The sequence below is a fragment of the Castor canadensis genome, chromosome 17 (genome assembly GCF_047511655.1).
Source record: "Castor canadensis chromosome 17, mCasCan1.hap1v2, whole genome shotgun sequence".
NCBI classification, from domain to species: Eukaryota; Metazoa; Chordata; class Mammalia; order Rodentia; family Castoridae; genus Castor; species Castor canadensis.
The window spans coordinates 47,536,774-47,549,717 of record NC_133402.1 but is presented as its reverse complement, the minus strand read 5'-3'; the positions used below and the strand labels follow the sequence as shown (position 1 = coordinate 47,549,717).

At 57.1% G+C, this 12,944-nt stretch overlaps 2 protein-coding genes and 1 long non-coding RNA gene across 10 annotated transcripts in view; 1 reads left to right on the top strand and 2 right to left on the bottom strand.

Moving 5' to 3' along the window:
• Positions 1 to 1,085: 1,085 nt before the first annotated feature.
• On the bottom strand, positions 1,086 to 4,058 carry LOC109689469 (death domain-containing membrane protein NRADD). Its single transcript, XM_020168340.2, has 4 exons — positions 2,769 to 4,058; positions 2,002 to 2,191; positions 1,779 to 1,921; positions 1,086 to 1,696 (listed from the first exon to the last, which is right to left on the bottom strand). Exons 1-4 carry the CDS (start codon positions 2,809 to 2,811, stop codon positions 1,377 to 1,379), a joined length of 696 nt encoding a protein of 231 aa, XP_020023929.1. The 5' UTR covers positions 2,812 to 4,058; the 3' UTR covers positions 1,086 to 1,376.
• Positions 4,059 to 4,865: 807 nt separating this feature from the next.
• Positions 4,866 to 12,944, bottom strand: part of Nbeal2 (neurobeachin like 2) — a 28,967-nt gene continuing 20,888 nt past the window's right edge. For 6 of the 8 annotated variants that reach the window (XM_020168333.2, XM_020168337.2, XM_020168335.2 and 3 more), the window contains 26 exons: positions 12,721 to 12,880; positions 12,261 to 12,398; positions 11,817 to 12,176; positions 11,584 to 11,733; positions 11,297 to 11,454; positions 11,020 to 11,144; positions 10,809 to 10,944; positions 10,196 to 10,356; positions 9,780 to 10,096; positions 9,582 to 9,677; positions 9,107 to 9,231; positions 8,880 to 9,020; positions 8,607 to 8,737; positions 8,385 to 8,494; positions 8,166 to 8,283; positions 7,975 to 8,072; positions 7,788 to 7,904; positions 7,123 to 7,212; positions 6,927 to 7,036; positions 6,570 to 6,742; positions 6,360 to 6,454; positions 6,013 to 6,129; positions 5,758 to 5,916; positions 5,528 to 5,676; positions 5,094 to 5,229; positions 4,866 to 5,001 (listed from right to left, as the gene is read on the bottom strand). In XM_020168333.2, coding sequence (XP_020023922.2) covers positions 4,900 to 5,001; positions 5,094 to 5,229; positions 5,528 to 5,676; positions 5,758 to 5,916; positions 6,013 to 6,129; positions 6,360 to 6,454; positions 6,570 to 6,742; positions 6,927 to 7,036; positions 7,123 to 7,212; positions 7,788 to 7,904; positions 7,975 to 8,072; positions 8,166 to 8,283; positions 8,385 to 8,494; positions 8,607 to 8,737; positions 8,880 to 9,020; positions 9,107 to 9,231; positions 9,582 to 9,677; positions 9,780 to 10,096; positions 10,196 to 10,356; positions 10,809 to 10,944; positions 11,020 to 11,144; positions 11,297 to 11,454; positions 11,584 to 11,733; positions 11,817 to 12,176; positions 12,261 to 12,398; positions 12,721 to 12,880 — 3,772 coding nt within the window. In that variant the 3' untranslated portion in view covers positions 4,866 to 4,899. The remainder of the gene's footprint in view (positions 5,002 to 5,093; positions 5,230 to 5,527; positions 5,677 to 5,757; positions 5,917 to 6,012; positions 6,130 to 6,359; positions 6,455 to 6,569; positions 6,743 to 6,926; positions 7,037 to 7,122; positions 7,213 to 7,787; positions 7,905 to 7,974; positions 8,073 to 8,165; positions 8,284 to 8,384; positions 8,495 to 8,606; positions 8,738 to 8,879; positions 9,021 to 9,106; positions 9,232 to 9,581; positions 9,678 to 9,779; positions 10,097 to 10,195; positions 10,357 to 10,808; positions 10,945 to 11,019; positions 11,145 to 11,296; positions 11,455 to 11,583; positions 11,734 to 11,816; positions 12,177 to 12,260; positions 12,399 to 12,720; positions 12,881 to 12,944) is intronic. The other 2 variants (XM_074059451.1, XM_074059453.1) reach the window with 2 other exon arrangements.
• On the top strand, positions 8,644 to 12,872 carry LOC141418547 (uncharacterized). Its single transcript, XR_012443179.1, has 3 exons — positions 8,644 to 8,760; positions 12,276 to 12,464; positions 12,736 to 12,872. It is a non-coding gene; the product is annotated as an uncharacterized lncRNA (long non-coding RNA).

Sequence of the window (12,944 nt, the reverse complement as noted above, 5' to 3'; positions counted from 1 at the left end):
CAGTAATTGTAGCTACTTAGGAGGCAGAGATCAGGAAAATGATGGTTTGAAGCCAGTCCCAGGCAAATAGTTCCCAAGACCCTTTCTCAAATATACCCAACACAAAACAGGGATGGTGGAGTGGCTCAAGAGGTAGAGCACCTGCCTAGCAAGCATGAAACCCTGAGTGAGTTCAAATCTCAGTACCATCAAAAAACCCCAGAAAACAAACACAAGGTGTTAAGCCCTGGCAAGCTATTTCTGAGGAACTGTAGTAGATGTAGTCTGTGTTAAATTTAATACTCAAAAGCAGCCAATCTCAATTTCAGTTCATCGAGGGGGGACAGGGGGTACCTTGAGCTCCACTGGATCATGATTACATTCCAGGTCTCCTCAGTGAATTTGGATGGACCTGAAGCCCTCCGATCCTAGTGCATACCAGGATGGTAGCCATTGCTCCTTATGCAAGTCTGTCTTCCATACCTGTTCCGTCCTTCAGGGCAGGCATGTGTGTGGAGGGGGCAGGCAGGTGGTGTGCCTCAGCTGTCCTGAACTGCCCACATGAGTACAAGCCAAAGCATGCTTTGTGAGAGCCAGTTTGGAACATTCCCCCTCATAAATTGAGTTCAGGACTCATAAGGAGAGTCTCTTCCTATTTCTCATCTAGCAATAACTCAAGATCCTCAACAGTCTGCTCCCCAGGACCAGTCTGCCTCTTGCCTCCTATCTAGTGGTGTGGGCCTTCAGCCCCCTTTGATGCTGATCACAGTACAAGTCAAGAAAATCATCTCAAACCCAAGATCCTGAAATCACCAATATTGGGAGTCTTAGGGATGAAGAACCTAAGGAAGCTGAAGTTCAGCAAGGTAAAATAGTTTCCCATTGTGGTCCAACCAGTAAAGGGTAAATGCAAGATGTGAACTCCAGTTTGGGCATCCAAAGCCTAGGCATGTTCTGTAGAAATGCCCTGCCTGCCATCCTAGCTGCTGTTTGGAGAGGGTCTTCCCACATCCTATGGACTACCCCAGGCAATTTTCAGGGTCTCTGTCTCACAGCTAGTTACTCAACTGTTTTACAGGCCCAAGGAATCAAAGAAAGGAAGCACAAAGGTTCAAAGTTGCCTTTAATGTGTGATACAAAAGTAAAAAAAACTCACTGAGGCTAAACAAAGGAAGGTGGAGTGGGGTTCTGAGGGCAGAACTCCTCAGTGCTTCAGCCTCCCGCTCCCCAATGCCATATTCTGGTCTATTTTGGAGGGGAGGCAAGGGTAAGTAGTCGCTGGATTTTGTGTGTTCTTCCAGAACAGAAAAGGCTGAAGCCAACAATGCTAGGAAGCCCATGAAGGGGGAAGATGTGAGTTGAGGTGGTAGGGAGCACGAGAGCAAGCTGTGGTGGAATCACACCACAGAGCAACCCTCAGCTGAGGCGCCTAGGACTTGGACCACATCTTCACGACCTATGGCAGCCAGGGCATCCTCTAGCACTCTGAGGGTAGCTCTGCTGCCTTCTTGGGCAGCCCAGTCCTTCAGCAGAGTATGGGCTGGCACCTGGCTACAGGCCATGGTCTCCAGAGCCTCAGCCTTGTAACCCAGATGGCTTGCCAGGCCCCGCCAGCCCTTGTCAGGTTCCCCCAACACCTCTAGGAGCCGCTCTGCTTCCTCCTGCTGCTGCCGAGGGAGATGAAGGTAAAGTCTGCAGCCAAGGTCAGGATGTGTTCCTGGGGTAGAGACACGAGGGTCATGTGGGTGGGTGGTGGATGGCACTGGTAGGCCCAGAGGACTTTAAGGGAAGGGACTCACCTTGGCTGGAGGCACCAGGCTCCAGACCAGTAGGACAGTCCAGGGAGACACTGCCATCACCATGCCTCTGATCCCTGTCGAAGCCCCCCAGCTCTGCAGTCCGAACTTTGGCCAACTGCTGCCTTTGCTTGTGTGAGCGCCAACTGTAGGGACAGAAGGTACTTGGCCAACCCACTCCCACCTTCACAAGAACCAAGGAGCTGGGGGTGCCGAGACCACCTACCATTTGAAGGCCACATAGGCAAGCAGACCAAGGACCACAGTGGCCAGGAGGGCACAGTAGACTGGAATGATGCTGCCTGAAGTCTCCGGAGGCTCAGGGGGGAACAGGGAGGAGGTATTGGGGGCCCAGGCTCCCTCAGCTCCTACCCACACTCCTTCCCTATCCCTGTCTTGCTCCCTCAGGGTCTTATCTGTGGAGAAAAGGATAGGGTCAGGAGCAAGGAACAAAAACTATAGAGTCCCTAGATAGCTTTACCTGGACCTTATTGCTAAAAAATAAAGGTCTGAAACCAATAGTCCTCACTATATAGAATCATCAAGTTCACTGGCCTTTTCTTCTTCCTTCATCTGCAGCCGCCCCTTTCTTTGTTTGTTATTCCCAGATGTGTCATGCTCCCACAATCTTCCAGACTTCTACTCTCCCTCTGACAAACACTGGAATCTCCTACTCTGGAAGCCTTCTTTGCTCTCTTTGCTGGCTCCAGTTGCACTACTTCTGTCGACCATGGCACTGAACTGTGTCCTCTCCCCCATCCAGCCAACTGCTTCATGTTGGTCCTCTTGGGGAGCTCCACACAGCTCTTATATATTACTGCAAAATAAAGCTGAACTGGGAGAGTTACTGCTCTCTCTTCTGCCTACCTAGAGTTCAGTTGTTCCCCTAACTCAACCCAGTATACACATAGCTTGGGACTGGGATTTTGTGTGACCTACCCAACTGAGGTGCCTCCCAGCCTGCCCACTAAGATCTGGGTGAAGGATGCTTACCTGCATAGACCACGCCTTTGCTATGGCTGGAGTTGTGGACCATTGTTCTGTTTGTGGACAGTGCTCTCTGGGGCTGTTTCCTGGAGAAGGAGTTGGAGTGTTGTGGGCTTCTTCTGTGAGTCCAGAAGGGGCTGTGTGCAGGGATAAGGGGAGATCCTCAGGTCTGCTGTCAGAAATCCTTTGGATTAGCCTGTCTCCTGCTCCTGGCTCACTCCATCCTGATTCAGCCCAGTTTCCTCCTGCATCAGATGGGGTGGAGATGACGGAGGCTGGCCTCAGCTGGCCAAAGCTAGTGGGTCAGGGTGCAGCTCAGGATGGGAAAGGACAGGCTGGAAACCACCTTGTCTCCAAGACCGTGGCAAATACCTGGTCTGAGTCAAGAATAAGAGAGGACAAGAGATATGAATACCCTGTGACCCCATGACAGTAAGGCTGAATCAATCTACTGGCCCAGTGGGAAGCTCATCCCAAGACATCTCAGCATGGACCCAGGAACCCATCATGCTAAGGTTCCAAGGCAAAGGAACCTTACTTTCTGTAGTGACTACTCCCACTCATTCCTCAGGCATCAGTGGCCAGACCTTTCCTGATCAGAGGCTAGGTGAAAGCAGACATTGGTGGACCCAGCAAGGGCATAAGGTATTTGGGCCCAGGGCATAAGGTATTTGGGCATCAAAAAGGGCCTGAAACCTGAAGGACAGAACCACTCAGTCCCAGGACTCATCTGGACCCTCATGGCTGAATCTGCTGGGACCTACTTCCTGTAGGCTCTGAGAGGTCCCAGGTTGGGGCTGAGGGCCAATCTTGCCTGGAGCTAAGGAATGAAAAGACCCATGAGAAAGCTTGCAAATCACCATATATGCACCACATAACTGGAGGGTCTACCAAACCCTGTGCAGGTGGTGCAGTTGTTAGCAATCCAGTGCAGTGGCCAAGCAGGTCTGAGACTTGAGCTGTGGTGGCCCTTGCCACGTGTTGGGTGTGTAGGGTTTTATGTCACTTACATTCTGGGAGTGGGGGAGAGCCTTCCGAGTTCCTGGTTGGTGGGTGGGCCTGAAAACGGCACAGGCTTGGCATTCACTATGAGCTGCTGGATTGGAACCTCTCTCAGCCTCCCCACCCTTCTGTAAGCCCACAAAATTCGCATAAGGCAACAACCGCACGCCCACACCACCCTGACTTCTCACACACACCGACGCTGGTACACATGGCTCACGGGGCCCCACAGTGGAGCACAGGGACAGCTCTAGCTCCCTGGGCCCAGAAAGTCCTCGGCTCTGACCCTCCCCCCCACCCTCCACTCCTGACCTGCGGTGGCCGCCTCTGAAAGAGGGCCAGAATCCACTCAGTTGGGCAGGACAGGGGCCTCTGAGGCCACGGGGACTGCCCTGGATTCGCAGAGAAGGCGACGGGAAATCCCTTGGAGAGGCTTGGTTCTGGTCCACCCGCTCTTAGAAGAGCAGCACAAGCACCGGCCCGGTGGAGGGGGTCCGGGAAAGGGGGGGGCAGGACAATGAGGAGGCGGAGCTGAGCTCCAGGGCGCGGTCTCGCCCCCGCCCTGCGCAGGAGCGTGCACCAGCGCCATCGGCATTGGCCTGGCTGGCAGCAGTGGGCGGATGGCATGCGAAGGAGATTCCGAAGAACTACGAGCTGGGAGATGGCGGACAGAAGGGACCCCGAAGGGCTGGGGAAACTGAGGCCCCACGTTAGACTCGGAGGCCAGACCTGGGGACAACGATCCTAGGATCTTGGCCATAGCAGGCTGAGACGCGGGGGCGCACCAATACACAGAGGAGCATCTACAAAACTAGGCCAGGTTTATTGCTGAGAATGGGCGGGCGAGGGCCACCTTTGGGGATTAAGGCCATGGGCGGTCCGTGCGCTCCGCCGGGACGTGGGGCTTGGGAGCCTGGGACCCCCGCCCCAGTCTGTGCAAACTGTACTGCAGCGGCCACAGAGGCCGGTGCTGGATCTCACTGCCCCTCAGCCGGCAAGGGGTGGGACTTCCTGGTGACGCCATCCGCCAATCCCTGAGCTGGGGGCTGGGCCCCGCCCACCCCCTGGTGCAGACGACTCCTGGGCGGGGCCTCCGTTCCGGGGGGGCAGGGCCTGATGGGCGGGGCAGCCCAGGTCAGCGAGCCTCGCCAGGGTTGTATTCGGTCTCTCCAGACGACACCTGGGAGATGCGTCTGGAGGACCGCCACAGCTTCCGCGCGAACTGGCTGCTGCGCACCTGGAGGGAGCAGCAGTGGGGTAGGGTAGGGTAGGGTAAGTCGGGGCCACCGCTCTCCGCCGGGTTGGAGGCCTACCTGTCCCCATGCTTACCTCAGAGGGCTGCCCTGCGCCCACTACGATCAGCTTGCCGTCCTCCAGGCCTACCAGCACATGGCTACGTTCCTTGGTCACGGCGACACTGCAGACCGGCACTTTCATGGGCAGGGGAGGCACGGCCGGGCACAGTCTGGAGCAAGGGAAGGGACACTTGCAACTGCGGGGGGCTTTGCATCTACAGATGTGTGTCTCTTCATTATTCCACATACCCTCTCTGTCCTCATTTTAAGGATGGCTAAATTGAGACCCAGGCTCATAAAGGCAATGTATATAATTGTTGCTGAGGGAGGCCCAGGTCAAGATCTCCCCATGGGGAATTGAGGTGATAGGTAACACACCTAGAAGAGAATGTGCCCAGCAACATATACAGTGTAAGACTTGACAAGGGGGCACTGCCGATAACCATGAACTCATATAGTGGGGCTCACCTGTTCAGGTGGAGGATGTGCAGCGCACATTGAGCAGTGCCCAGTAAAACAAAGTCCTCTGTCACTGCCAGGGCTGTAGGTTGCTCTGCCAGGGGTAGTGAAGCCCGCAACCTCCCATTCACCGAGTACAGGTGCAAGGAGTAGGTGACCTAGAAGAAGCAGGGAATGTCAAAACCTCCCCAACTGTCCCAACTGTGCTACTGTCTTTCCTGAGATGTCTTTCCTCATACCTGGGCCCCAGGGCGCTCCCATGCTGAGCTCTGTACCACAATCTGGCCTTCAGACCCTAATGCCAGGTGGAACACAGGTCCAGGTAACATGGCACCTGGAGGCCGTAGTGCTGCCACAAACTGGCCTCGGCGTACAGTGTGTATGATCACAGTTCCATCCTGCAGAAAGGCAGCTTAGGATACTGGACAGGGGTTTGAGGGTTCCAGGGGCAGTGCATAGCCAACAGCCTCCCTGGGGCACACGCTCACACGCACCTCGGATCCAGACACAGCCATATCGAGTTCTGTGTTGATGGCCACACAGCTCACTGCAGCCTCGTGCCCAAATAGGACCTGTACAGGCTTCGATGCTAGCCCTACGGACAAACCACCCTGTGGGGAGGCGGGGCTTGCTTAGGACTGGCCCCTGGATGAGAAGGCCCAGGTTCAGGAAAGTGAAGGCCTTCCAAGCCCAGCGCATTGGAAGGTCATGAAGCAAGACTTGCTCCTAGTAATGGGGGGGGAAGGAGATGGCAGGAGACAGGACTGGAGGCTCCCTGGGGGGTAGATGGGCTGGCAAGTGAGGGCTTTAGGAACCCCACACAGCTGCCTTTCAGGCATACCTGCTGCAGAAGTCGCCACACCAAGCACGTGGTGTCCCGGGAGCCTGAAATGAGGTAGATGCCAAAGGTGTCCAGCGCAAGGCAGGTCACTACGTCTGTACCAGGAAGGGAGGACACAGGCAGAACAGAATTGTCACACCCTCCTAGGCCAGCCTCAGAACCATACCCCACACCTGCCTGTCTCCTCCCTGGTGCCAAGGCTGCTCATACCAAGGTGGCGGTTTAACTGGTTCAACAGCTTGCCTCGGGGTAGCGCAGTCACTCGCAGGCTGCCATCCCAGTAGCCACCGCTGAAGAGCAGTTTCCCATCAGGGGCCACTGCCAGTACTTGCCCACTCACGCCACTGCCAGGCACCCATGGGCCACTCAGCAGTCTCTGCATCCTGACCCAGTGAGGAAGGCAGTAAGTGAGGCTGGGCCACAGAGGAGAGACCCAGGCCCTCAGGGATCTTGGCCAGCCCTCTCCCTTGCAGCCGGCCCACATCCTGCTTGGTGGGGGGAAGTGACTCCAGGTATAAGGCACTTATGCCTCCCCTCCTTCCCGCCCCCGCCAGCCTCCTGTCCTACTTGGGGCTGCCTATTGTGGTGTCTTTGCTGAAGCTGAAGTAGTTGTTTATGTTTCGGTCGTAGGGCAACCAGCTGTGGGTGCCCAGCAGCCCACTGGCACTCACGGTCACCTGTGGGCAGGAGGGGACAGAAGTTGGCTTGGAGCAGAGCTGGGGGTGGTGGGGAAGCTAAGATGGGGCCCTGCCCATGTACATACCAAAAGGTCTGAGGAACCCTGGATGATGAAGGAGTGGGGCTGCCGGTGGGGGACCAGGGCCAGCACCAGGGGCACACCATCACTGATAACCTGTGGGGAAAAGTGTGTGGCTGGCAATGCTGAATGACAGCTCGAGCCCCAACTACATAATCTGCTCCCTGGGTACCATCCCCTCCTGTGACCCCAGGCCCCCAGGGGTCATAGAGTAGGTGCCATAGACACAGAGGTCCCTCCTAGAAAAAGGCACAAGATCAGTGAGCAAGCAAGAGGACATCTCAGAAAGTGAGTAAGAAGCTGGAGTGGTCACAGAAGATCCTTCCAAAGTATCAACCTTGGTTCTCCCAGCCCAATGACAGGAGGAGGGATGCCTAAAAGAAAGCTTGGAGGCGACATTTGAAGGTACAGGCAGGAAGGGGTCCAAGGCCAGATTCCCTCCATCCTGACCAGCCTGAGGTTTTCAGAGATTGTTCGGACCTTATCTGGCCCTCACAGAAAAGGCACTGCTCCCATCCCCGTACTCCTCCCATTTTTTGTTCAATTTCCAAGGTGCCTTGAAATCAGTGACCTTGATTTAGGATTTGCCCTCTACCCCAAGAGGCTGGGGAGGATAGAGGAGTCAAACCCATTTCACAGACTAGAAAGTCAAGGCCTTGCCCTCCTCTCACCTCTGCAAAGAAGGCCTTGAGCTGGTCCAGGTGCTGGAAGATGCTCGGTGAAGTAGCGTCCGTACGTGCAAGGCGATGGGCTGCTTCCTCAGCTGAGAGCCGGGATGGATGTGGCTCCTGTGGGCAGGTGGCTGGTAAACACCATGGTGTGGGTATCCTTGACCGCTGTCCTCTAAGCTGTTCTTACCTTCAGCAGCTGACAGGGAGTCTGCCCAAAGTTGCTGATAATGCCCTCCAGAGCCTTCCGTTCCCGTTCATCAGCTACATGGTCCAGGTCCACAGCCCCTGGGAGGGAAGCGGGCCAGTCAGGATTCCCTGTGCCCCCTGTACCATCCTCTGTCTACACCCTGGCCCCGACACGTGCAGCATACTGCTCACCCTCATAGGTGCAGTAATAGAAGACATTGAGGGCCTCCTCGGCTGCTGGCCCCCGCTGCTTGTAACCAAAAATGAGATCAATCCACTCATGCAGGTGAGCAGAAACATACTCTGACTCCTGACAGTAGGGAGGGGACAAGGTCAGTTCAGGGACAGCTGACTCCCACCATGGCCCGCAGCCCTGGCTGCCCGCCTGTCTGTGTGTGGTCACCTCCTCACCAGAGCCCGGCGGTGCTGCTGGATGAAGTCCTCAGGAGAGCTTGCCCACGGGGGCAGCACCACATCGCCCACCTTCTCGTTGGTCAGCTGGAGGCAGCCCAGGTCAAATCCTGGCAGAGGACCAGGTCAGCTGTGTCCCTGTGCAGCCTCACCACCCCTGGACACCCATCTGTATGCTTGCCTCCAGGCCCCCACTCCCACAGCCAGCGCTTCGTGTGCTACCATTCTGGTTCTCCAGGAAGTCAGGGAAGTAGAAGAACTCTGGAATGAGCTCCTTCACATCGGCGGGGCTCTCCAGGCGCGCCTGCCAGGCTGCTGCCACTGAGTGGAACTGCCGGTCAGAGCAGTCGAAGCTGGTGGAGGGGCACAGACCAAGGTAAGGTGATGGGGAGGGAGAAGATGTGACTGGAGGGACAAAGGGAGCCAGATGCAGGCTCAGGAGGGCCTGCCTCCTTCCTTTGTGTCTCTCCACGTGTCCCCCACCCCTGAGCGCACCGGCCACTCTGCAGCTGGACATGCAGGGAGGTAAAAGGCTCCACTCGAATGAGGTAATGCATCACGCCCGCTGCATTGGAATAGTGGGTGCCATAGTGGAACTTGTCGATAGTGCCTGCCGGGTCCTCAAAGCTCTCATACCTGAGGTCACAGGGAGGGCAAGTCAACAGAAGCCCTCCCCTTGCTCACATGCAGCCCACCAAATCCTACCCTGCCCAAATGCTTACTTCTCCCTCACAAGCTGGGCATGCTTGGGGTTCACCACACCGATGGGTTTGGAAAGGTCCCGGAAAACAGCCGGGTTGCTGAGGTCCAGGGTTGGTGACACATAATCCTGCAAGACCCAGGGGAACTGGCCACCCACCCAGGGAAAGAGCTGCATGAGGGCCCTGATGGCTGGCTGGCCCACTATGCCCCGCTGTTAACCCTCAGTAAGATAGGCAAAGACCCCGTTCGCAGGCTGGGGGAGGCACCACTCGGAGGGACTACCGGGGAGTAGGACAGACTAGCCAAGACAGACATTCCTATCGGGGAGAACAAGGGCCAGAAGGGGAGGGGCGATGGCTAGAGGGCGTGACAGGGTGGCAGGGAACAGAGGCCAGGTCTTAGTCAGAAGCACACTACCAAGGACCAAGCTCAGGCTTTGCCCACTGTCATGTTCCTACACTTGGGAGAACCGAGGACTGGGAGAGGAGTCCTCACCACAGGGTACTGAGACAGGTCATTGTAGGTCCGCCCCGCAATGGTATTGAGCTGCATCAAGTACTCGAAGTTAGATATCTCCCGCTGTACCCATTTCTGTGGAGCAGGGATAGGCAAGAGGTGAGCCGGTGGGCTGTCCAGCACTTTCCTACTCTTAGGACTCATGTCCTCCCACCACCTCACACTTAGGACTCTCACCTGGGTAAGGCCTGAAGCACGCAGCATCTCCTGAGGGGAGCGGCTGCTTAGGTAGCCTTGGGTGGGTGGCCGCAGGCGCAGAAGCCACGAGTACACTTGGTTCCGTACCTGAGTATGGGGAGGGATGGGGTAGGGCTGGGGCCTGGGAGCCTGGCAAGGAGAAGAGGCTGAGGGCCCAGCCACCTTGCATGGGAAGTTGAGGAAGTAGTTAGACTGATCAATGAAGAAGAGCTCAAGGGCTGAACGGCGTAGGTTGAAACGCCGCAGGTGGACCTCACGCAGCTGGGCCAGAGGGCGCCGGAAGTCATGCCCAATGCCTGCAAGACCGACAGTGGACGTGGGAGTTACTGGCCCCAGTCCCATCCCAGCCTCAGTCATTCCCTGTAATCCCTCCAACCTGCTCCATCAGGACACACCCTCCTCAGTTTCCACACGCTCAGTACTGCCATCATAGAAGTACACATGCTGCGTGGTGACCTCCAGCAGTCCTGGGACCACAGCCACCACTGTGACCAGCTGGCACTCAGCTGACAGCACCAGCTTCTCATGCTGCTCATCCAGTTCTGCTGCTTCCATCCTGTGGGCCAACACACGTATCAGCTAGGGACTGGCACCCCCTTCCTGACAAGCTCAAGGGCCATAGGTTCTGAGGTACAGGAGCTGCCCAGGGTCCATTACCCACTGCTCTCCCTATCCCTATGCTTCTGCGTATCTTGCCAGGACACCAACCCCTATCCTCTGCTTCTCTTCCCACAGCCCCTGCCCGCTTGCTGGGCCCCCCTCCTGCTCTTGTTTGTCTCAGCCCTGCTCTGGGATGCCTCTGCCTCGCTATTAAATACTAGCTATCAGCCCTTCCCAATGACTCTTCCAAGCCCCCACTTGGTTTGGGACAGTCCTTTCTGGGAGCAGAAGAGGGTACAGGCTCCAGAAGTCAATCCCATAGCAGGCATGTACATAGTGGAGTAGATGCCTTGCCTACCACCCCAGTCAGCTCTCCAGGGCCCTAGAGCCCCCCTGCCACCCACTCACGGAGCCTCCAGCACAGCCAGCTCATCCTCGCCTAGCTGGTCGTCCTGTAGCTCCTCATGCGGGGTGCTGACTTTGGCCTCTTTGGTCACTGCCAAAGGCAGCGAGGCCTCCTCGGTGGGTGTCAGGGGGACCTCACCTGCAAGAGGCCAAGGAGATTCAGCCAGAGTGAGACAAGATGGGAACTACCAGTTTCGTGGACACAGCCTCTCACCCAGATTGTCACGTAGGGCACTGGCTTCCAAGTGAGGGTCGAAGTGATGGTTGGGTACCAGCTTCAGTCGCATGCGCGAGTATGTCTCAGCGCTGGACAGCTTCCAGTGGGGAGTTGGAGGGTCCCTGTAGATATGCCCCCACAGGTGGTCACGGTTGGGCAGAAGGCTGCAGATCGCCCCCCCATTCCTCCCAGGCTCTCACACCAAAGGCAACGTGGCACTCCATTTTGCTTCCTCCCCACCAAGTCCTACCCTTCCACCCTGAGTCCAGCCCACCTTAGGGCCCAAGCCCCACAGGGGCTAGAGAGCTGGTGCCACAGTGCCTCCCAATGCAGCAGGGCCGTCGAGTGCTGGGCTGCCTGCTGCTTGAGTGCTGCTGCATAGCGCAGCCCCTCCAGGCGTGCCCGCCGCTGCACAGGTTCCAGCACCAGCTCCTGCAGTGGGGGCAATGGGTCAGTCCCTCTGGCTGTTGCCTTTCCTGCCCGTTTGTCCACTCTGCCCTGCCAGCCGTCCCCAAGGCACAATGTAGAACAGCTCCCTGTCCCCCACCATGGGCTGTGCACCTGGAAGGCCCGTCGACTCTGGGTGCGTTCCTGCTGGTGCCGCTGCCCGCTGCTCATGAGCGTGTCGTAGCAGGCATTCCAGAAGCCTGACATGAGGTCATGGCTCTTAGCATATGTGTCCATTTCAAACTGTGACATAGTGGGCTGCACCTGGAGGACCAGCAGAGAGAAGAGACCAGTGCTCAGTGTGTCCCAGCCCCCACTCCTCTTCTTGGGTAACCGCCTCCAGCTACCTGTTTGTCGATGAAGTGGCGCCATTCCGGTGTGGCACAAAAAGCCTGGAAGTCCTCAAAGAACGTAGGGCTGCCGTTGGTGGGCGGCAGGGAGGGCAGCCCCCACTGCAGCCCCAGTGGCCCATAGGCTCGGTCCAGCAGCGTGCGCACCAGCGGTACCAGCCACGAGCAGCGCTCTGAGGCTGCTGCAGGCATGGATGTGGGCTGTGCGTGCTCAGTGGCCGTCTCAGAGGAAGAGGCATTCAGTGCCCGGCTGAGTGCGGCCTCCAGCTTGGAGAGTACATAGCAGGCCTCTTCGCGGCGAACTGGCACTGCGGTCTGCAGTAGCATGTGCAGCTTCACGTAGGCCTGGGCATGCAGCTGTGGGAGCAAAGGAAGTGAGGGTGGCACTCAGCTGCTCCTACCTGCCATACCTGTCCCCACCTTGCCCACTCCCGTGCTCACCTGTGGGTCCTCCAGCAGGATGTAGCCGAGCACAAGACGAAGACCTATCTGCGCCATTTCACGGAGATCAGCTGTGCTGTTGGCCAGATGCGGCCATGCGCCCAGGCGATCCAGCAGGCTGCACACACCTTCAAATATCTGTCACACAACACAATACTGAGAGATGTCACCATACAAGGCCAGGGTCTCCAGGGAGGGAGCAAGGTAAAGTTTGGGCTGGGAGGCCAGGAGGGTTTATGCAAGGTCCCTGCCCTGCTGCCTAACATAGTCTGCAAGGTACACCTGGCACACCCCTGCCCCTGGTATCCACCCCAACCCTTGGCCAGACAAGTCATGCTCACAGACACCCAGGCTGATGTGCTCAGGCCTGTGGTTATACTCATCCACCCTCCAGACAAGATGCCCACGGACTCATATGAACACAAGTGCTCACTGGCTTGTGCCCCTCTGAGCCTCGCACCTTCTCACTCCATAGCTCCTGGTTCCCATGACCCTCAGCGCACAGGAAGTCCTGCAGCAGACGGAGCAGCCAAAGCGCCTGCTGGGTGAGGCTGGCCAGGACCCCAGTGGGGGCCTCCTTAATGTCGGTCAGGGCTGACTCCAGCATCATCTCCAAGAGGCTGGGGAAGTGAGGAACTGGGTGTCTGCCTGATGGCCTTTTGCCCCCAGGCTCTTCGAGACCCT